Consider the following 23,618-nt stretch of genomic DNA (forward strand, 5'->3'; position numbering starts at 1 on the left):
CCAGCAGGAGAGGTGAAAAAGCAGGAAAAGCGAGAGTGAGAAAACCCATTGGTTGAGATAAAGACAGTTTAATAAGTGAAAGAAAGGGGAAAAAATAACCAAAGTGATATAAAAACAACAGCTCACCATCACCCACAAGCAGCCCCTGCTAGAAGAATGTGTCAGGCCTCTTCAGGGAGGAGAATTTTAAAAAAATCAGTTGTTAAAGGCAGAAAATGACCTACTAAGGAGCAGTCAAGAGATGTTGCAGGACTGGTGAGGAGAACTTGCCGAAGAGTGTGTGTTGCTGGCAAGGAATGGAAGCTTTGTGGCACAGAAGTGTGGACCCAGAGTCCCCTGTGCAGAGCTGCTGCTGCGCCAGGCACAGGAGAGCCCAGGGCAGACACCTCCTCACTTGGGTTTGCTATCAGGAGCTCTCCATGTGCAAATCCACAGAGATTTTGGGCAGGCCCAGGAGCAGTTTGTGAATAGAAGACAAGACTATTTTTATTTTGAGACCTTCTCACTTCTCGCTGTGGCGCTTTTAATGCCAGTGCCCATGCTGGTGCCTGGTACCAGTAGTACCAGGTGTATGCAGGAGGGTGGTTCTTCCTTTTTTGGGAGAGCCCCCAACCTCAGAGCATCTGCCTTCCAGGATCCCGCAGCTGGCTTGGGGATGGGGCAGCTTCTGAAATGGCAGGAAAGTGCTTTAGGAGTAAGAGGAACAAAAGGCAAATTCCTGTTTTTGTCCTGCAGCTCATAGCAAGGTCTTCAGCAGGAAGGGCTTGACCTGGTGAAGCAGGAGGGAGGGTTTAAAGTTCATTCTTTTCATTCCCTTACACTGCCTGGATTTCCTTCCCATTGTATTGATCCCCTCAGCCTTGACAGTAGTGGTTTGCTTACTGGTGCTTCAGCTGGAGGGATGAATGGGGAAAAGGCTCTCAGCAGCCCCCCTGGTCACTAGAGGAAGGTCTTAGCAGGACCTGTGCTTTTTAATAACCCAGCAGCCCATGTCTCTGACTTGGAAAGCAAAGCTGTGGCCAGTCTTGCTGATTTACATACAAATTGCCATCCTCTTGGGCTTCACAGCAGTCTGCTGGTGAGCCACCATCAGTAGCACTGCTCCTTAGAGCGACAAGGATGTTCACCTTGGTGTGACCCTTTAGGCCAGCACTCTCTGAAGGCATAGCAACCCCTGTACCCTTGCTCTAGTCCAGCTGATGAGTTGGCTGTGCAACACAGGGAGCTTGTCTAATAAGTGGTGTCTGCACACAGATGTTTGTAAAGCTCAGCTGCACTGTGGCTGCTTTGAGGGTTTGAGTTGCCCATGGCACCTCAGTTAGGAGATGAACAACCAGGAAGCTTTGAGTAAAGGATTTTGTGAGTAAAAGTGCCAGCACATTAAAAGTGCAACTCATTAGGCATAACCAGTATCTGAGCAGAGCTGCAGCAGCACAAATGCAGGGCAAGGGACAGGGTCTGCCTAGAAGCTTGTATGAATCCTCTTGCAGATTTCAAGGCCAGTGCTGAACACCACACAGCTAGGGCTCCTCTACCCTTTGTAAAAAGAAATTAGATGTGTTCTGCTTTCCCTTTTGTATTTTTGCTCCTTTTCATTAAAATGAAGAGATTCAGCATGGATGGAGATCTGCACTTCTCTGTTTTTCCCATCCTGAGCATCCCTCCTCCAACAGAGGCTGTCCAATCTTTATAGATTTCCAAACCACCCAAGACCTGGTATGTGAAACCAAAGTAATACTTTTCAGCCTTGAGTACAGATTTCAGAGTTGAGAGTCTGTCACCTTCTCCCAAGGCCAACTCAAATAAGTAGTTGTTGCTGTGAAGCTATTCCTAATAGAACAAACCATTCTCTGCAGATGAGTAGATAGGTAGGGCAAGTTGAGAATATACAGAGACATCTAGGCTTGATTCCCACCTTCTGTTCCCCATAAGATGTGTCCCCATCTGTGAAGCTGCTGTTGCAGAGAGGAAGTGGCTATAGACAGGGAAGGATGTGCTTTTACATCCTAATAGGAGAACAGCTTTGGCATGGTGCATATGAAGGGACAGTTTTCTATAGATTAGCAATCTCAAAGTCCCAAAAAAATCAGTGGCAAATCTGGCTATGACTTCTGGTTTGCTTTAACACCTTGCTTTTTCTTTTTATCTTTTTCTGAAGCTCCAGGGTATTGCCTGAGGGCTGCAGGTGGAACTAAAGAGGATTTAAACAGTGTTGCCACTCTGTCTTGCAGACGGCAGGCAGAACACAACGCTTGCAAGGAGCCTGAAGAGGAAGGAATCCAAAGATGAGTCTGGGATGGATACACGCTCCTCTCCCAGAGCGCGCAGGGCAACCACGTCCAGGGCTGAGAGGATCTGGCCAGGGGGGGTCATCCCCTATGTGATCGGAGGAAATTTCACTGGTCAGTAGGGAAAACACTGCCTTCTGTTTGCCAGGGTTTGTGTCTCAAACTGTGCAGGAAATCTCTGGAGCAGAGTTCTCCCTCTGATGACTCGGTTCCTTGGGAATCTGTCTCCTGAGATAAGGTGGGCATGTCATTGCACAAGGAGTTGTGCACTGTGGAAGCCTGAAGCTGAGGTGTGCACTGAGATTCTTCTCTTGGAGTCCAAGAAATGCTTGAGTGACTGAGTCACTTTTCTTTAGAGGCCAGTACCTGTGAGCTGTGCTTGCCCCCTGTTTTTCCAGAAGAGAATTCTCTCTCCTGTTGGAAGAGCAGGAGCAGAAGTGCTCTGGGTTCCTGACAATAGCTTTGCCTTAGTTTTGAGGAGCATGAGATTCCTGGGTCTTGAAAGATGGGCGTGGTCATTACTTCATGTCATGAGAGCAAATTTGGCACATCACTTAGTAGCTGGTGTTCAGATCAGAACACCTGGCAGCTCTGCCAGAATTGCCTGTACCTGGAAAGGTGACATATTTTATATTCACAAATACTGATGTACTTAATCTGTAAAGTTTTCTACCTGTTTAATTAGAGCAGTAAATTAATCAGGCACAAGGAGAGAAAAGATGATACAGGAAGGTGATGCTATAGCTGGAAGTGGGCCCCAGAGTCTAAGAGGTGTCTACAGGCATAAGATTGGCTGTTTGAAAGGTTGACTATTCCCATATCCAGATGAAATCCCTTAGAGGTTTTCCTGAAAGCCAGGCCTTCACTGTTTGCTCCTCTTGCTTTCTTTTCCAGGAACCCAAAGAGCTATCTTTAAGCAGGCAATGAGGCACTGGGAGAAGCACACTTGTGTGACCTTCGTGGAGAGAACTGATGAAGAGAGCTTCATTGTGTTCACGTACAGGACATGTGGGTAAGCGATGCACACATTCCCTGCAGCTCTCCATTGCAAACAGCACTTTCAGTGACACTACATGGCTTTGTAAGTCTAGCCCAGAACAGACCAATGGCTAACTTGGAGAATCTGCCACAGAGATGCAGCTGGTCACTTTCAGTGAGGATTGCTAGGATAGTTTAGTATTTGCTCAGAAGGTGCTAAGCCTTTCTGGATTTTGTTTTCCTGGGATAACACTTAAGTGTACGTGTGCATGTTTATAGATACACACTTTTTTCTTTATGTTAACTTTGTACTTACATGTAAGTAGACATAGTATATACAGTAAGTAGATATGCAGCTGCTGGCCTGTCCTGAACCCTGCCAGATGCCGTGTTCTCTTCTTATGTTTTTGAGTTCCTCAAGTCCCTGATGTGCTGCATGGGTTTGGGGGTTTTCTTTTCCAGGTGTTGCTCCTACGTGGGTCGCCGAGGAGGGGGCCCTCAGGCAATATCCATTGGAAAGAACTGTGACAAGTTTGGTATTGTGGCTCATGAGCTGGGTCATGTGGTGGGTTTCTGGCATGAGCACACACGGCCTGACAGGGACCAGCATGTCACTATCATCAGAGAGAACATACAGCAAGGTAAAATCACACTTCAGATTATTCCACCTGGCTTTTGGCTGGGTAGAAACCTTTCTTACTACACTTGTGGAAAATGCTGGTGGTCTGAGGGTTGGGATGGAGAAGAAGAAATATTGCTGTCCTTGTCTAGAATAAGGGTCAAAATAGCTATATGAATAGAAATTTTGGATGTCCAGCTGGAATTATTGAAACAGAGGAGCATACCTATTTAATTCTAGGCTCCCACAGGTGAAAGTCTTCTTTTTTTTTTTTTTTTAAATTCTCTAAGAGTGGTTTGTTTCTTTTTCTTTTTGTTTGTCATCACAGGTCAGGAGTACAACTTTTTAAAGATGGAAGCTGGGGAAGTGAACTCACTTGGAGAGACCTATGACTTTGACAGCATCATGCATTATGCTAGGAACACCTTCTCCAGGTGATAATTTAAGGCTGCATGTCCTTAGGACCATTTTTGGTAGTTGTGGTTGACTCTGTGGGATATATAGAGCCCAGAAGGCGACCTCTGATCTATTGCTGCATTGCAAGGCTCAAAAAATATTTGAAAAACCAAGGTGGGGGATGTAGTATGGTGTACTCCTGTTTTCCCCTTTCCACTATATTTACTCAGTAGTAATACTGGCAATCTCAGAGAGTTTCCAAAGCCTTGCTGACATTCTTTGCAACCTTCCCAGGCAGCACATGTGTATCTGTGTGCATGTCTGCCCATGTGCACGTCGGGTAATACTAAAACAAGCTTTGAATCTCTTGGTTGTCCACCTTATGCTTTGGAGTCACAATGCAGCCATCAGTCTCTAGTGGTTGTGCTGAGGGAGGGTTGAACTCTAGATCATGATCTTTAATTGCTTGGGTGGTTTTTTTACCCATTTATGCATGAGCTTTCGATCATGGCCTCTGCAGTTATGTGGTTCTGTGTTTTGGGTTTTTTCATGGAGGAGTTATCAGTCCTGCCCCAGCTAAGTGCCAGTTTCTGCACAGGCTGTTTGTCCTTGACTCCCATCTCATACCTCCAGATGGAGCCCATTTTCTGATCAGACTGCTCTGCTGGATAGAGAGGTGATATAAACATAGTTGTGTCCTGTATTTGGAATGGGAGTTACTGGATGACCAGATTCATTTTGCTGCATTATTTGAAGCTTTCTTCCATAAATCCTACTATTGCTCTTTCCCAAGAGCTTTCTGTTACTACAGACTGAGTAAAGGGGTTGGAAGATACAGTGGAAGTATTCACACTCTGGGAAAACTTTTGTTGCAAAAATTAAAGATGTCTATGTGACTTTTTACATTTTCTTACTCCCCTGTTGTATTGAAGGGCCAAGCTGTTGTTTTGTGCTTTTCTTTTGACAGCTTCACACCAAGCAGTGGAAAATTGTCAAACATGCTGAAATCCTGCTGCTTGTGGCAGGAGGAGATGGTGTCTGGGCAAGGGTGTTTTGTAGACTTGGGAGATTTCTTTGCATCAGATATCCAAAGCAAACAATTTTTCTTCCCCTGAAGCATCTGCTGGATGCTCCCAGCATTTGCTAACCTCTAAATGGTTAGAATTGTCTTGCACAAAAGCAGGATTAAGTTATTACCGCCATTTATATTGTGGATGCCTTTGAGTCTGTGTCTCTTGAAAACTAGGGTCCTTCAGAGCACTGCTGGGCCAAAATGGGTAAAAATGGCAAGAGTCCTGCTAGATTTAAATTGGTGCTTGATAGGATTTTTAAGTCTGTTTTCTTTAAGCTCTTTGTCTCTGTGACCCACCCTTACCCCAGTTGCAGTCTTTGTGCAGTAATTGAACTGAGCCCTAAGCGCCTCTGTAGGCTGATTGTGCTCTCACCACAAATAAGCAGTGCTGGAATAGGCACTTAGCCACTTTGCCAAGACCTGTCTTGACATCTGCTCCCCTGGGGGAGCAGTGCATTGACCAGCCAGAGAGACTGGTGGGTGTACGCACCTAACCTTCCCACCTCACTGAGGTGTGCCAGTGCTGGCCAGTTGCAACCCAAACTGACAAAAGCACAGAGTCCAGGAAGATAAGTTCCATCAAGTTTCATTAAGCTCAGTGGGTAGGAAAGGGAGAGAGTTCCTGCTTCCTCTCAGGGAAGGGCTGCATTGGGTGTGTTAATACATTAGCATACACCAGAAAATCAACATAAGGTGGTGTCAGCACCTGACCAGTGGAGATGGGATGTGTGAGCGAGCAGGGGAAGGACACAGTCATGTCTGTGACTTACTCTCTTGTAGCAATTCTTACCTGGCACTTAGTACAACCCTGTTTTTAACTTCAATATTGATGCTAGTAAATCATATGGTGCTTGCCATGGTCAAATGCTGCAGTAAATCCTGGGCCCTTTCTATTCTAAACTTTTTACCTAGGACAGAAAGGTATAGCTTTTCTGAGATTTGATGAGTCCTAGTGGAAATTGTTCCCAGTGATACTTTTGAGGATTGGTGTAGTCACCCCTTTCCATTTCATAGCAAAATATGCCTCTCATTTTTGTCTGTGGCTAATAGAAATAGGAGTATGGCACAAGAGACTGTAATGACATCCGGAACAAGTTTTTACCATTGGAATTTCTGTTCTCATCTATGTCAGAAATTTGCCTGTTTTGCAGTGTGGCTGCAGGCTTTTATTTCCTGCTGCATTCCTTACAACGTGGCAGCAGTCTAAACTGAACGTTGCAGTATCATGGAACAATTTCTATTACGGCTGTCAAGACCGATAAATGGCAACTTAGAAAGAAGAAAGTTTAAACCCTCACAAAGCCCTAAGCAAGTAGCTGGTTACCTTAATTCAGTAAGTGACTTGCTAGTAGATGTGACAGCACAGTCTGGAGTTACAAAACATGACCTCTGCAAAGTTCTTGTTCAAATTAGGGTGTAGGTAGCACTGCCCCCATGCCCAGGAGGCACATCGAGTATTTGCAATGCACTGTCCTCATCCTGCACAAGACATACATAGATCCTCCACAGGTTTTACTGCATGAAGAGTCATGTTGTCTCTCTTCTGCGCATGGAGATACAAGGTGGCTGCCTGTGGCTGAGTCCTTAACCTGCCTTGAATATCTGCTTCCTTGAGTGTTGCTTAGGCACCTGTATTTGTTACCCTATCTCCTGGGACATGAATGTTTAGCATCTGTTGAGATCAGTTGATAATTTCATAGCACTGGCCTGGCACTTCGCATGTTGAGGGTGCCCTGCAGATGCTAGTGACTTGTGTGAGTTGTCAGACTCTGTTCTTAGCTGGTAGGAATGGTGGGGTGTTGTGCTTGGCTTACAACTGCATTGGGCAGCTAATGCATGTTCTGCCTGTGCCTGGACAGCAAGAGAATGGGCCATCCAGGATTCATGGGTTCTGCTCCTACTTCTGGGAGGAGAGTTTAGGTATTTTATTCAAGCATGGTTCCAGTGTTAGACTTCCTCAGCTGCTTTATTTAATGATGTCTGTTTATTGTTTATTAACTTTTGAGTCAAGGTATTTGCACTTTTAGAGACACTCACCAAATGTGCAACTTTACACTCCAAGTGTTTCTAAGCAAATGAGGTTTCAGCATGGGACTTCTGGGATTTTTGTGGTTTGGGCCAGACAGATTCTCTCCTGTTCTTTGTTCCTTTGATGGCAAAATAAGAGAAACTGTACCTACTGCTCTGTAGTTGGGAGTCACATTCAGCAATGCATGTGGAAGGAGAAAAAATTCAACTGGAGGAAAAAGCAAAACCAAAAATCTTACTGCTTCAGCATAGAGTGCAGCCTTCTAGAAGAAAATGTGTTTGGCAGGTAGCAAGGGTAGTTTGAAGTTATGGGTTGTTTGCATTGTGTGAGCAGTGCCTGAGGTATACACTACGTGCAGAAAGCTGAGGGCTGTGAGTGCACAGTTGTGAGGGCTGGAATGGGAAAAAGAATAAAAAGTTTGCATGTGCAAGTGGTGTTTTTTCTATTAAACTCTGTCATTCTTCCCTGGTTGAGCCTGGAGATCTGCAGAAAGCATCTCAGAGGCCATAGAAGTATGTCCCTGCCAAATGCTGAGTTCTTCTATGAACTCCTGAGGAGGCTTGAAAAATTACTGTGTGAAAACTGACCTGTTTCTATGCTTGTGGTGTTTCTGGAATTGGACGATTTATTTTCAATACATAAACTTAAATTCAGTCCAAGGTATGCAGTTGGCATTTGGAATAACAAATTAAATTTATAAATTGAAATTTGAGGGACTCATCTTAGATCTTGTAAGTATTGGTTTTGGTGCTGATCAGGAATTTTTCTACTGCTGAAAAAATGCCAACATCTCCCATGCAACAGCTGATTCCAGTTTTCAAAACAGATTAAATTCCTTTCTCTCTATTTCTTTCTTCATTTTGAATATTTACAAAACAATTTTCCCCTTCCCTCTCCACCTCTGGACTAGGCAGCACTAAAATTATTGCTTTTGCCCTGATTTCCCATTGGGCTCTCTGGACAGTTATATCCTGTCCTTCAGAAAGAGCAGTCTGCCTCACTGAGCTGATGCTGAAGGCTAAGCTTGGTGTTAGCCTTGGCATCCCCAAGCCTGTCTGGCATTCAGGGCTGCAATGAAAGGTTCCTGTGGAGTGGACAGCCTGGCTGCAAGATACTGGATTTTGCCAACCTGGAGTTCAGGTTTCTGATTCCCTCCCTCCTTCCCTACAGTCCTAATGCTCCCTTGGGGTCTCTTTTTGTGTGCAAGCTCTTGCTTGGCTATATGGACTGCATTTTGATAGAAGTGAGGCCTGAGCTTAAATCCTTCACTGGACTGAGATCAGAAGTGCAGTAAAGAGCTCCTGAGTGTGAAGCACATGGAAAAAATAGTAGCAAGTAAAGAGAGGCAGAGACAAGTGGAGTTATTTGGAAATTCATACAGAACAAAGTAGAGCACATGATCTTTTCCTCTTGTCTGTGGCAACCACTGCTAGCCCAGCCCCATCTGCTAGTGGGAAAACTCCCCTTCCTCTGCTCCTTTGGCTTAAATGCCAGATCTGTGCTCCTGCTGAGCCAGATGTGCCATGAACTGTCTGCAGGAATATTTCATTGCTTTTTCTGATTTATGGCAAGGAATGTGCTACCTCAAACAGAGGCAGCAGCAATTTTGAGATATCCAAGAGGAATTTGGCTTGGCAGACTTGCTTGTACATTTGGAAGCTGTCTGCTATAGTGAGAAGGCTGTCTTGAGATAGTTAGCAGTTATTAGAAGCTGAACCACTACTGCTTGTTAGCATGGGATATATGGTCAGGGGGATGGGGTGTGGGAGGCCTGCCAGCTCTACTTTCTGTTCATTGTGTCACTTTCCCTGCTTCACTGCTCTGTGTGTCTCTGCTCTTCCCTTTAGAGGAGTTTTCCTCGACACCATCCTTCCCCGTCGCGATGACAACGGGGTCCGGCCAACTATTGGTCAGCGCATTCGCCTGAGCCAGGGCGACATCGCTCAGGCAAGGAAGCTGTACAAATGCCCAGGTAAATATGGCTTGGGGAGGTGGGTCCTGCTTTATAGACACATGGTTTATGTGGAAGGCATTGGAGTTCAAGAGCACCACCCTTTGAGGAAAGGGAAACACAGACTATCAAATGCTTTAGGCTGGAGCCGTGGGGGAGAAGTGAACGTGCCTAAGATGTGTCTCCTGTTAGTACTTTGCCAGTGTTTTTGTTGGGTTTAGGGCTTCAGATTAGTCCAGTGTAGGCTCTATTTGTAGAAAATTAAACAGATGTACAGATGGCTACGGGCAGACTGGGGACTAGGAGTTAGCAAAATGGTGGAAAGATGTCTGGTAGACTGAAGAGGCCCTGGAAAAAGCAGTGAATAGCTGGTGTGCAAATCCACTGTTTTTCTGTATCCAGCTGCAGGTCAGAAAGTACGAGTCCATAAGGGACTAGAATGAATTCTGAGGGCTTCAGGGTTTACATTTGAAGATGACTGCTTTTACCTTATAATGGGTGGTATAACTTTTAGGTCTGTTAGTTCTAATTAACCTTTTTTTTGTTTTTCTTTTTACCTCATCATTATGTTTTTCTTTTTACACTCATCATCTCTTGATTGATTTTTGTTGAATAAAATGTTGTTCTTGCAAAATTATCTCATGGATTAGTTTAGGGGTTCATTTGTTTTGCACTTTATGTTTTTTGTTGGAGTCAGACTTAATCCAACCAGGCTTTTCATTCCCATTGCTGAAAGAATCAATTACAGATTTAGATTTCTTAAGGCAAGCTGAAAAGCCACTTTGGCCTGAGGTACTAACTAAAAGCTACAAAGCAACTTTCTTTAAAATGAGGACTCTTCTGAGTCTCAAGTTTTCCATTTGCGAAGTAGAACTTTTTCTAATTTTTTTTTTTCACAAAGCTTTACCAGAGGTTATTGCAGTTCAGAACATATTAGGCAGCAAAATAATTAGAGATTTAAGCCTATTAAACATTTTTTTCCAAATATCTGTTGTTCTGCTTTGGTATTTTTTTCTTTGCATCAAAATTTGCACACAAGTTGCGTCTTAGGAGAAGAGGTGCAATATATTTAATGGCATTAGCATCTTCTTCTGCTGTTTGAATCTGTAGCTTGAAAAGTTTTCTTCCTCTGCAAAATACAAAGCAAAGGAGTTCAAAACCAAAGGACTTCATCTGTGTGTTCAAGCAGGGTCAGAATGAGACTTTAGGATGAAGACACTTTGTTCAGCAGTCAAGCTAAGAATTTTAGGGTAAAATGCAGCAACATAATTCAGAAGTTGAGTGGCAGATGGCTTCTCTTTCACAAAGAGTCTCCATCTGAGAGTACCTAATAATATCTCCAAAAAAAAAAAGAGCTAGTATGGTGGAGGATGAGTTACAAGCATGCAGTGGAATCAGCCAGAACAACTGCTGTGTCTGTTGTAACAAACAGGGCTCTCCACTCATTAGACTGGAGCTCCTGTGCCTGCTGCAGTCAGGGCTTGCTTAGCCTGTCCATGCTAAAACCCTGCTGGTTTAAATTGCTCTTAATTCCTCAAAGCTTATACCTGCTGGGTTAAAGTTAGTGCCAAGCCAGGTGAAATCAAATGAAATTTGCTGAAGGAATTTCTGGAAGGCAAGATGCAGTCTGCTACATAGTAGTTAATGCTAGATTTGCTATGGCTGCACAGTTGAGGATTTGATGACTACAGCGACTACAAAAGCTTTGAAACAGCTCAGCCTGCTGTCTTATGCTGTGCTAAAGGAAAAAGGCTTGTATAGCTGTGCTAATTGTGCAGGAATGGCTAAACAGTAAATTGAGAATGGCCCTGCCTTATATAATTTCCTCCAGTTCTCTGGGCATTTTCAAAAACATACAGTGTACCAGTAACCAGCTGATGAGCTGTAAGTGCCTGTCACCCAACTGCTTCATTTACAGATGAGTTCTGAAACATTCACCTTACTGCTTTGCTTTTCACCTCTGTTCCTTTCTACCTTCTCAGTTTCTTGGATCCCAGAAGTACCAAAAAGTTGCTTTATTGGACCTCTTGGGTTCTTTGCTACTAAGTGGAGTACAGTCATATTGCTTTTTAGGGTGCTCTGCAAGAGGCTGAGCTCTCCCCACAAAGATGCATTGCTCACTGTCGTGCTTGCCCTGCCCTGCCCTTTGCTCCGTGCTGCAAGGCCAGCCTGTCACAGTGCCTGGGCAGTTTCCTCTGCAGGGCTCACAGAGTTAGGTCTGCTTTCACATTTCAGCAACGTAGTCTTTGCAAGTAGACACACTAGTACCTGTTCCATAATTACAGAGTCTTGCCAGCTGCTGTGTAATTGCCCTCTTGGAGAATTAACTCTGGCCTCTTGGAAACCTTTACTGTGGTTCATCCGAGGGCAATAATCTCCTATCACTATGTTCATATTGTGCATGTTTCCTGTGATTTTGAGCTCCCTTTATCATTTCATGTTTGTTTAAATAGATTTTTGAGCAGAAAAAAAGAATATTTATTTATCCTGATGAGTTGTGGATTGGGATTCCCTATTTATTAAAAATATATATATTAAAAAGCTCCTTTCTGTGTCCCTACATTTCTTCATCTAGTCTGATCTGTCACCCTGTGGATCAAACTTCCTTAGGGAAATTAAGAAATTCTGGATTAGGTGACTCCTTCTCCCCTGCTTGAACATATTACACTTTTTCAGTGGAACCAGTCTCTTTTCACCTCAACTGCCAACCCTCCCATCTAAATGTAATCGTGACTGCACAATTACCCTGTGATAGCATCAAGCAGAGGAACAACCCCTGGCATTTCCATGAGAAAGGGAAGGCCTCAGTCAGGTCTTTCAAAGCACTGCTGCTCAGTCAGGGATTTTTGGGGGCTGCCTTGCCGTCTCTGAGGAAACAGAGTTGCAGGTCCAGTGGAGCTTTGTAATATCAGTTGGTTATGAAATTGGAAAAACAACTGGGGAGCAGGCAAGCCAGGTCCCTGCTCCTTGCAATTGGCATTTGGATGTGTCTAGTGGGCACTGCCAAGAAAACAGGAGCCTTGATATTTGTGGTGCTCCCACCAGCCAGTCAGGTGCTCTGCAGATGTGGATGGTCTCCTTGTTCCAGCTCAGCCATCCTGTCTCAAAGAGCACAACTACAGTAGTCACAGCTTTTCCAGATGCTGGAAGCTGCAGTTCCCTAAAGGATCATATGCATGTGCATATCCTTTGCTTCCCAAAAGTCGCTCTGGGATCTACATTTCATCAACTGCAGCAGGCCACAAAACAGGAAGTTGAAGAGCAATGGACTGCTGTGCTCATATTTTGTCCTGTGCAGTGTAGTGGCTGAGAACGTGCTGAGGGTGATGGGACTTGCCCTGCTTTTGTTAGGATGTTTTAAGCCCAAAAAAGACAATTTACAATGGTAACTAAGGAGAACTTCATTGTGCAACTTGTAATGAAGTGAAAACAGATTTGCTGGCAGCAGTGTGGGGTTGTGAGGTGGGGTGGGGTTAATACTTTGCATTTGATTAATGAATGAGATATTCCTCAGTTGAAACGTGAAAGTGCTGGCATGTGTAAGGATGATGAAGGAAGAAGGATTCTTCTTTAGTAGCTGTTTCATCTATATCTTTGCACTGATCATCTTCTATCCCAGAAATTCTGACAAATTTCGCATCACCCCTTTAGCAAGGCTTCAGGTCAGTGACCTTTGGCCAGTACCACGAATGAGCACTGTTGGAGTACCAGCCACCAGCCTGCACGCAGCAGCCATGAGCAGTCAGTTTGGTAGACCCTGATGTCTTCCAGAGTCACTCCTTTTTGACAGGATTTTTTCCCCTCTCCTCCAGCTTGTGGAGAGACCTTGCAAGATTCAACAGGTAATTTCTCAGCCCCTGGCTTTCCAAATGGCTACCCCTCCTATTCCCACTGTGTCTGGAGGATCTCGGTGACCCCAGGGGAGAAGGTAGGTGCCACAGCAGCACAAGGTATATTCTGCACTTCCCTCATGTGAGGTTTTGCCTGTGATGACAGTGTTAGAACCTGCCAGAAGATCTCTGCATGCCTGGCGTGCAGGAGTGGATCCTGGAAAGGCTCCTGAGCACCACTCAGGAGAGAGATGGAGTCAGGAATGCATGATTTTGAGGAGAGAAGTGGTGATGCTGGAGCCCCTTACATACCTGGGCTGTGTGTTGATCTCTGATCCTCCCTCTCAGTTTGACACTAAACCCTGTGTGGACATTTCCTGCCACCTGTTAGCTTTGGCAAGCACACATTCCAAAGCCAGTCAGATGAGTTGGATAAAATGTGCTGCAGTCTGGGCTCCTGAAGGGAGCTGAGGAGCCGTGAGTGACATCTGTGGCGTGCCCTTGTCATGCAGGCATAATGTCCCTGTCAGGGAACTCCCACTTCCCGCCTTGAAACGCCAAGCCCCGCTGCACATCAATCACCCACCCTGTCCACTTTCCTCCCAGCTCCTTTTGTTTTATTGATCTTCCTGTAGAAATGAAATCTTTCCTTAATCCAGCAACACCAGCCCTTCAGGCCTGTCACGCCATACCAGGCTGCAAGAATGAGCAGCCCACTCCTTGGCAGAGTGACTTTGCTGAGGATCACCCTCAAGACACGCTTAAGACTCACACTTGGACAAAGAAGCGCAGAGCTCGTTTGTTTTGCAGCAGCTGCCTGGCTCCGGGACCTGTTTCTGTCACCTGCAAGCCCAGTCCCATGCCATGCTGAGCTCCTGCCAGCAGCTGCAGGGAGAGCATCGCTGGGGCAAGAGGGCCAAGAGCCGTCCAGGTTTGACAACTGTAGCGCTGAGAGTTTCGTGGTGTCAGTCTCACTATAAGCTCTCCCTTTGCTTCTCAGCCTCTTCAGAGTTGTGTCAGGAAGGACCCAGCATCTAATTAATGCTGAACGGCTAATGTTTAAAAAGGAAATAAAGAATTTATTTCAGATTAGATGCTTCAATTTACCTGTTTAATTCAATGCAGTGGTTGGTGCTAATTGTTGCACTGAGGTGTTAGTTCAGAACAGATATTGGGCTTATAGCATTCATCTGCATAGAAACAGATGAATCTCCTTTTCCTGTCAAAGTCAGAATACTGCAAAAATGTAAAAAAAGTGAGTGACATCATTACAGACTGCGCTCTGCACACCCAGCCAGTACTTTGGGGGAGAGCATCCATTTTAACGTAAAGACATTTCTGTGACTATGTTCAGATTCTGGATGTAAATTAATTACATGGGTTAAATCTTGCCAGAAAAAAAATACAAGTACATGCCAATGCTGACCTCTGTAGGTGACCTTCCAGACCAAGGCCAGTGATCCATCTTAGAGAAGAAGGAGACGAAAATAACTTTTTAATGCCAAGTTCTGTTTGTTAAAGCCACTGAATGCAATTGCATCACAGTAATGGTGTGAGTCTGGTGGTCAGAATGTGGAACCTAATTAGCAAAATTAGTTATTTCTTACAAGTATCATTTATATTCAGGTATAGACTCCAAATATGTGTGGTTTGTGACAATGTCTTTCTCTATGATTTTCACATTACTCAAAACCAAAGGGTTTAATTTTAGAAATCTGAACTGGGCTTTTTTTAAAGTTACATTTTAGTAACTGAGAAGTATTGAATTTGAATTACAGAATAGATAGTAAAGGGGTCTCTGCTGTCATATGCTGTTATGATTTCATTAAAACACCTTGAGAAGCCTTTCTTTTTTGAGAAAAGGTGGTGTACAAATCCTGCAAAGGGCCCAACTGTCTTTGCCTTGCATGCTCACTTAGGCTGCACGGTAGTGAAAATGAAACATGAATCAATCTGTAGAGTCTTCTCTTTAAGGTAACTCTCTCCCCAAGGAGAAATGTGCACTTTCTCTTTTCAGATTATGTTGAATTTCACATCAATGGACTTATTTAAAAGTCGCCTTTGCTGGTACGATTATGTGGAGGTGCGTGATGGCTACTGGAGGAAGGCTCCATTGTTGGGTGAGTAGCTATTTCATTTTAATTGCATTTTTTGTATTCTTCTTGATGCTTTGGAGAGTGGGTGGGGAAAACAAACAGAAACAAACTTTCCTTTACTTGGAAGGGTCCTGGGTTCTGCCAGTGCACTGGCCATCCTTTAGTGTCTCCATCCAGCGATGTCGGTGTGCTGTGTTCATTCCCAGTGATCTCTGCTCCAAGCCCTGTGGTCACAAAGGCTTTATTCCTTCCTTTTCCAGCTTGAGAAATGAGGCAGAGAGGGAAGTGAGCCAGGGCCCTGGCTGGGACTAAAAATGTAGTCTCTGGAGTTTTGTTATTGCTCTTTCCTAAGTCCAGGGAAGAGCTGTCAGGCAGTCAGAATGAAGCAGCTGCACAGCTCCTGACCCAAGCTCCTGCCATTATTTCTCATGAGTTTGTGTTTACAAATACACTGTACTCTGTACTTTGAGCCTCTGTAGTCCTAGCAGGGAACTTGCTTGACCATGCCTGTCGCCCTGATTTTTTAAGATTTTCTAAACCTTCTGATGTTTATATTCTTGTAACAAACTTTCTCACGCACTTTTTGTAAATAACTTATTGTTTTGCAGTATTTTATAAAAGAGGAGAAATTTGATGGACCTTTAGTTTATCCAGTGTAATTGGAGAGGTGACACTTTCACCCTCCAATCCACTGTCACCTTTGGAAAGCTATAAATGTTAGAGTCAGAAAATAAACTTACCCTTTTTACCTTGAGAACAGCAGCATGTTCGAGTCATATTTTTTCGTGTCCTATAGTAACACATGCCATGTCAAGTTGTGCAAGGACTCCACTCTGCTTCTGCTCCCACAGATCTCTAGGAAGTACAGCTCCTCTGTATCCTCCCTTTTTCTCTGCCTCCTGCTATCACAACTGCAAGTCTTCTGTCACCTTGAAGGGTTCAAGAGTCCCATCTGCTTTGCCACTGCCTCTGATCCTGACCTCATCCCCTAAGCTCCGTGTCCCAAACATGTAGAATGTGGCGCTGCAACAGCCCCTTCTGCCTAAAAGGAAAGAAGCAATCAGGTTGGGCATCATCCCCAGCTGTGTTAGAGGGGCTGCACCCCATGCTAGCGGAACAGAACTGGGCTAGCGAGCACTGGGTCGGAGGGTTTAGAGAGCTTTGGGCGCTCTCCTTGGCCCCACTGGACATCCTAGCCCTGGTACCAGGTGAGGTGCTGAGGCTGAAGCCATGCTGCTTCCCAGGTTTCAGTGGGCCTCCCTTTCAGGGCAGTTGGCAGCTGGTTTTACTCTTTACTGCCTATTTTGGGGTTGGCAGCACATACTGCTCTTCTCTGCTGCATATGTGTCAGGTAACATTGCTCCAGCAGCTGCAACTTAGCTCCTCGTTATTTTATTTTTTTTCTGCTGAGTAATTTAAAGGTACTTCAGAAGCCAAGCACCTCCCCGTCCCCCTAGTGCAGGTGGACTTGGGAGTGTTTCCATCTGGAAGGAGACGCTGCATGAGTGGCCATGGCTCCCGCATGGGGCTGAGCCCATGAAATTAGGTCAGAGAGGCAGACAGACGGCAATTCAGCAGGGGGTGAGGAGGGGGATTAGTGTGAATTGTGAAAGCACGGGCTTCTTGTGGAGAGAAAAAATACATGTGTGCTGCATATTTTCCCAGGGAAGTGTGTGAAAACCCAGCCTTTAAATGGTGTATAACTTTTTATGAATGGGCCCTTTATCACACTCTGAGGAGCTTGCTCATTCTCATTTCTCATCTGTGTTTCCTTGTCTTGACACCCTTGTTAAACTCCAAGCCTAAATCCAGGAGGAAGTTGCTTAGTGACCCTAGAGGAAGAAGCTTTGCAGTGCTGATGCTGTTTTTAGCATCCCCTTTGGGAGTGGAGATGGGGGATGCTATTGATATGTTGGAGGGCTGTCACACTGTCCCAACAGCACTGGGCAGGTTAGAGGCACAATAGTAGCTGAGTGAAGCTGGGTCCAAGATAATGTTTGGATGGATGACACTACAAGAAAAAAAAGCTGGTAGTGAAACTGCCATTCCCAGCCAGTTAATGGGAAATACAATGCTGTCTTGAAGGCAAGGCATTAACCAGGTTTTTACCCTGTGGAAGTCGTTCAAAGATGCCTTTACCTGGCATTGGAAGGCCAGGATCCCTATCACTGCTGAACTGAATGAATTCAAGCTGAAGAACTGCTCTTTGCCTCTGTTAGATTCCAACTGGGATTTGGTTGGACAGGGTGCCAAGACCATGTTGGATTCAGTGTACAACCCCTACTGGTGTCAGCTGAAGTGAAAAACCATGTTTGCTCTGTGCAAGCTCCTGACCCAGGTGCAGGTGCCTGCCTATCAGTGCATACTTGGTGCTTGCTCTGGTTCTGTGAGGAGCTTCTGGCCTTAATAGAGGAGCACTAAATTGGGGTTGTTGAGGTTGTCCAGGCTGCAGACGCTATCTGCAGCTGTTCTGTTTCAGGATTCATTCCTACTGGCAAAATTTGGGAGTTTACCAGTGCTGGTACATACCAGAGAGCTCAAAGCTAGGGCATCATGGAGCAAAATGGCTCCTGGTCTCTTTATCTTAAAAGAAATTAAATGACTGTAGAAGCTTAACTGGGATTTGCTGAACAGAAAATGAGATAAATGATTTTTTTTCTCATAGCAGGCCATGTCCTGCCTTGATTTGACTTGGTATATTTGCTCCTGAGTGCAAAGTGCTGAAGGAGTTTTCAAGGCTTAGCAGGTGGAAAGGACATTCCCTAATGCCACATCTCTAGAAGGACAGGGGGATTCTTCCCCACCATGGTAGCACATTTGCTCAATTACGTGATCAAGACAAGAGCCCTTTTGAATTTACCAGGGCAATAGAGGCCTCATCTGTAACTGGATTCTGCTCCCAGCTGAAGAGAACTTTAATTCACTTAATAATGGAAAAGAATATGAATTAATGAAGAGGGGACACAGGAACTTTTTCAAAAGCACAACTGATGGGAATGAAAGGGTGTTCACACAAGCACACTCCTTTACCAAAGACTCTTGCTTCCCAGAGTCACAGGTGCCTGTTATGCTGTGCTGTCCCTCAGGAGATTGTAGAGATCTTTATTGTTGCTTTCCTGCCTTCTAGGTAGATTTTGTGGTGACAAGATTCCTGAACCAGTAATCTCCACGGACAGCAGGCTGTGGATCGAGTTCCGGAGCAGCAGTAACATCCTGGGCAAAGGCTTCTTTGTGGTCTATGAAGGTACAACCCTTAGCCAGAAGTCTGCATTGTATGGAGCAGATGGAGCAGGATGCAGGGGTTTATGGGATCAGCAGAAGTTCTGCTGCACTGTGTGGTTAGATACAGCTGTGCCCTTGTTTTTATGGGAATTGGCAGATTTTGTGGCTTGTTTCAGTAGACAAGGCATGGATTTTCCAACTGTATTATCACATTTTGGGGGGCACAGCAAGATGGGAACACATAGCAATGGCTTCCATACTTAGGCCAGGTTCTGTTTGGTCTAACCAGCCCCTACAAGCAGAAGTGCGTGGAGCAAGAGTTTCTTTCAGTATTTTAACAGGCAAAGTTCTGTTTGGGATGATACATTTTATATCACTTAATACAGATTGTCTTGGGTTTTGTTTGTTTGGTTGAGGTTTTTTTCTCAAATTCAAAGATTAGTCTTTTGTTTCTCCTTTGTATTTTTTACTTTCAGAAAATTGAAAATTAGCATGTCAGATCTTCTACAGCTCAGGTATTTTAGAAACTTGCATAGCACTGAGATGATGAAACCACTTCAGAGGAGGAACAATACTACCACAGTCATTAAAAATCAGTAACTTCCCTTTTCCATATATGCTTGGGGTTTTTTTGCGGTAATGATTCTGAAATGTATTTAAAGCCCTCATTGTTTTCTGGGCAGCAGGCATTTTTCTTAGAAATACCAGTGTTGTCAACAGTATTGAGGTTGACTGTATTGATACCGACATTGCATCATCTTCTTTCTTCAGCCACAGGGACAAGCATAATGCTGGAAGCCCAGTGCCCAAGTGTCCCATAAACTCATGAATAATGATGCTAACAGAGGGAAGTGAAGCAAACATGGGAATGTTGAGGAAGTGCAAATAAAGCATATGAGGATTTCACAGCAGTTTGGGGCTAACAAATCTGTTTCACAGGAGAGATGTCTGCTTTCTGCAGGAATTGTTGCCCCAGAGACAGAAGTAGCTTGCCTGATGTTAAGTTTTTTTAAACATCTCTCCTAAAAAGCAGCTATTGCCTGGACCATGTGGTTTGTAACACCCCTTTTATGGTAGTTTGTTGGAATTAGAAGTGATCAAATTAGTGTTTATATTCATATTGCTAAATGGTATTGGAAGAAAAAAAAATTTACATTGGCTGCATTCCAAAGTCACTTTGCAAAGTGACTTTGTTTTCCCTTGACAATTTCTCATATTTCCTGTTGATTAATAAGTGATCCCTAAAGATTCAGGAAATATGAGCTTGCTTCACTTGATTTTTAAATAGCACAACTGAAGGTAGAATGTACATCTAGTGGTCAAACAAATTCCAAGTTCGTATTTTCCTGGCTCTTCAAGAGTGGCGTTTTATATAACCATTTCCTGCAAGAAATTTCCCATTGTAAGACTGTCAAATCCATGGCTTTGCCTGAGAGCAAGCACAGAATATGAGTGGTGTAAACCAGCTTGTACTACAGACACAGTGATGGCTCATTGCACAGTTTCATTCTTATCTCTGGATGATGAAGGGAGTGCTTAATCATTGGATATCTCAACCTCCTCTTATCAGAACAGCAGGTGGAGAGATTATTGACATGTCTCTCCATAATTTATTTGCTGAAATAGGAGATTTTCCAAAAATCTTCTTTAAACCCTATTTCCCTCTTAAGCAAGTTCTGATAATGTCTGGTTTTTTTTGCCCTTTGGAAAGTGGCTTGCTCAGGTGTTTTGTGACTTCTGTTCTTAGGCAATAAAGGTAGTTTTTATTTCCAGGATGGATTGCATATAAGTGTTTAATTTTCTATCAATTTTTGTCCAAAAATCTTTCTCTGATGCCATTAGTTCCTCTTTTTCTTTTGAACTCCTCCCTCAAATTTAGCACTGCTTCTCTGTCTTCTGCTTGAGTGACAGTGCATATGAATGTTCATGCATCTGAACGTTTCTGGAAACTGTGGGTGAGGACTGATTTTTGGGTTTGGATTTCTCCAAGTCTTGACCCTAAAGTTTTCAGAAGATGGGAGGAAAGAGGCAGAAGCATGCAGCCACATGATGGTAGAACTACTTGATCCTAAATGACAGTTCATGTACTGAAAGTGTCCCCTTAGTTCAGTCATTCTGTTCACTTTCTTTCATGAGATTTAAGATGGGAAGATGTTGGTGGTTTTGCCCTACAGCACTGCTGACAGCCCCGAATGTGCCATCATTATCATCTTCTCAGGCTCTATCCCTAGATGTTCTTTCCATTTTGCAGTAAGGCTCTTCTAAGTATAGTTGACACTCAGCTGTATGTCAGTGTGAACTTCTGCAGTGGATAGAGAAACTATTATTTGTTGGCTGAGATTTTTATGGCTCTTAGAAAAGTCCTCTGCTCTTGAAAACCTCTTTTGGTTGGGTGGGGGAGACTGAAGGACCCTTTAAAAAACAGAGGTTTTCTCAAGCACCACTTGTAGCTCTGAATATATGAACTCAGATTGCAATCTAAATTGTGCTCTGTAGCTGAATTTTTGGGTGCAACTTTTTGGTGGTGCTTTAGCGCTGATTCTGTAAGAAAGAGGTCAGCTGCAGTAATGAAGCAGTGCTTTTAACTTGGTTACACTAGCAGCTTACAATGCCAGACCGAGACGGTGTTACCCACTGCAAGCAATCTGCAGGACACTACATGGAGACCCATATCTGAACTGCTAATGCAGTGCCTTGTGGGGAGAAGCCAAGGGTGAGGATGGTTGATATCTGGCAGGTGTCATTGCAGTAGCATCTCTCTTGTACTTTCTGTGGGTTCTTTTTGTTTCCTTGACTTCAGGCACAGCCAAAACATTCACGTGTTTTGTAGATGTGTGCCATGCATTGTGGGTAACACAGGTTTTAGCCTGTGATCTTACTTTCATTTCTTACTTAGTCTTGCAGACAATTTTGCTGAGCTGCTGTTGTCTTCAAGATATTCATTAGTTTTGTGTTAAACTAGATTTCCATTAAATTTTCTATTTTGGTATTTAAACTTACTCTTATATTTGGCACTAAAACTTAATTTTTCATGCACAGCAGTCAGCCTGATGGTCTGGTGGTGAGCAGCTCAGGTTGTGCTTGTTAATATTGCCATCGTGTGGCTGGATTAGATTTGCAACTTCTCCCCTCTCCCACACCCTCACCCCCAGCTTTTCTTGGTTCTTAGTGCTGGTAGCAGGTTTCAAGCAGATATGAAGGTGAGCAGGAGTATGAATAACACAAATGTATAAAAACCTCTATCCCAGTTAGCTCACCTTCTGGGGACATTAGGACAGCAAGATAGAAGACACAGTTATAAGACAAAATGTTAAAAACATATATGACTTGTGTGTTACCTTTGTATAGCAAACCATACTGAAACAGTTTTGATGAGAAAGGTGCATATGGAGCGGGCTTTACCTAGAGAGAAACTTGCAGTCTCGTGGGTTTGCTGTTTCTTTTTTATTTCTCCACAGCTATTTGTGGTGGAGAAATACACAAAGATGCTGGCCAGATCCAATCTCCCAATTACCCAGATGACTACAGACCTTCCAAAGAGTGTATCTGGAAGATCACAGTTTCTGAGGGTTTTCACATAGGAATCACATTCCAAGCCTTTGAGGTGAGAAATATCATTGATATTATATTACAGATATTACTTTGCCTCTACAGACCCTTTAAAATTAAGAAGAAAATAATATTAATAAGTAATAATAAATTGTTTCACTACTTCAGAGTACCATTTACCTTACCAGATGTTTGCTCAGAGATTTTGATTTTTGAAGTTTAAAATATGCTGAGTTTTCAAAAACTGTTACTCTAGACAGAAGGAATTAGAAGGGACTCAAAAGTGTTGATGATGTTAGGTAGGGACTCCTTAAATTTTCACTCTGGACAAATGGAAGTAAATGGTCACAATCAAAAAAAACTCTTGTTGGTGTCAACTGAGTCTTGTCAGATTGGAGGATGTGACTCCCCAAAGAAACATGATGTTCCCAGATGGCAGACAGACTTTGAAGAGGACACAAAAAGTTTTCTTTTGCTGGTTATAGGATGTCTTACACTCTTAGCTACATGCCAGTGATCGGTCTCTGATTGCTGATGTTAAGTCACAGACAGGAGTGGGCAGGGCCTTGGCTGGTGCATAAATCTCATCTATCCCACAGGCTCCTGTGGTTTGTGTACACTCACCATGCTTGTCCTATAAAGGCCGACACCACTACCTCACCGTGGCTATGCCTTGAACCTTTTTGTTTGCAGTTGTTCTGCTCTATTTCTTACAGCTTCTTTTGCAGAAGCGGTTTGTAGATGGTCAGGGACTGGGTTTCACTGCAGGGCAGCCGTGAAGCGGTGGCAGCACTGACATGTGTCTAGGCTCTAATGCAGTTTGAGCTGCAGGAGAGCTCAGTGGCAGCCACAGCAAGTACTTAGTTGTAGCCAGTTGTATGGGGAGCTGGTCTGTGGCAAGTCTGTGTCACTGGCCTGGCTGGAAGAACTCTTACTGTGAGGTACAGACACCCACTTTTCCTGTTGCAGATTGAATGGCACGATGCGTGCTCTTACGACTACCTGGAGATCCGAGATGGCCTCACTGAACAGAGCCCGCTCATCGGCCACTTCTGTGGCTATGAGAAACCAGAAGATATCAAATCCAGCTCAAACAAAGTGTGGATGAAGTTTGCATCTGATGCAACCATCAATAAAGCAGGCTTTGCAGCAAATTTCTTTAAAGGTGTGTGATCTAATACCTCTCACGGTCAAAGATGGGGACAATTCATCCCTTAAGATACTGCCACCCACCAACCAATTCATTCTATCTATCAATTCACACATTATCATTCTGTCTACTTGTACTTAGGATTTTTTTGAACAATTTGTTTGCAAATATAGAATTTATGTACAAATTGCTTTGAGACTGTAGAGGGGTTTGATGCTTAGGCAGAAACACCTCCTCCTGATTCTGCTGGGCTGGTGTCAGCACAAATGTTGCACAGCTGGATGGAATGTCACCTCCATTTAGCCATACCAGAGGACACTGACATTTTCAAAGAAGTACTAATACTGCACAAGGACTGTTAAAAACAGCTCTCTGCTTAAGTTCTACTCCAAAAGAAACCCCTGGAGAGAGGATAAATATAAATGCAAGTACAGTACC

The 23,618-nt window shown here is 43.9% G+C and overlaps 1 protein-coding gene across 2 annotated transcripts in view; it reads left to right on the forward strand.

Annotated features, from left to right (window-relative positions):
- TLL2 (tolloid like 2) overlaps positions 1-23,618 on the forward strand; it is an 85,644-nt gene that overhangs the window by 47,001 nt on the left and 15,025 nt on the right. For both annotated transcript variants that reach the window (XM_041461611.1, XM_041461612.1), the window contains exons 4-13: positions 2,232-2,402; positions 3,183-3,300; positions 3,729-3,907; positions 4,214-4,319; positions 9,230-9,354; positions 13,146-13,261; positions 15,181-15,283; positions 18,387-18,503; positions 21,940-22,085; positions 23,000-23,195. In XM_041461611.1, the coding sequence (XP_041317545.1) occupies positions 2,232-2,402; positions 3,183-3,300; positions 3,729-3,907; positions 4,214-4,319; positions 9,230-9,354; positions 13,146-13,261; positions 15,181-15,283; positions 18,387-18,503; positions 21,940-22,085; positions 23,000-23,195 (1,377 nt within the window). The remainder of the gene's footprint in view (positions 1-2,231; positions 2,403-3,182; positions 3,301-3,728; positions 3,908-4,213; positions 4,320-9,229; positions 9,355-13,145; positions 13,262-15,180; positions 15,284-18,386; positions 18,504-21,939; positions 22,086-22,999; positions 23,196-23,618) is intronic.

Source organism: Pyrgilauda ruficollis, unplaced genomic scaffold, assembly GCF_017590135.1.
Source record: "Pyrgilauda ruficollis isolate IOZ18807 unplaced genomic scaffold, ASM1759013v1 scaffold15, whole genome shotgun sequence".
Taxonomy (NCBI): Eukaryota; Metazoa; Chordata; class Aves; order Passeriformes; family Passeridae; genus Pyrgilauda; species Pyrgilauda ruficollis.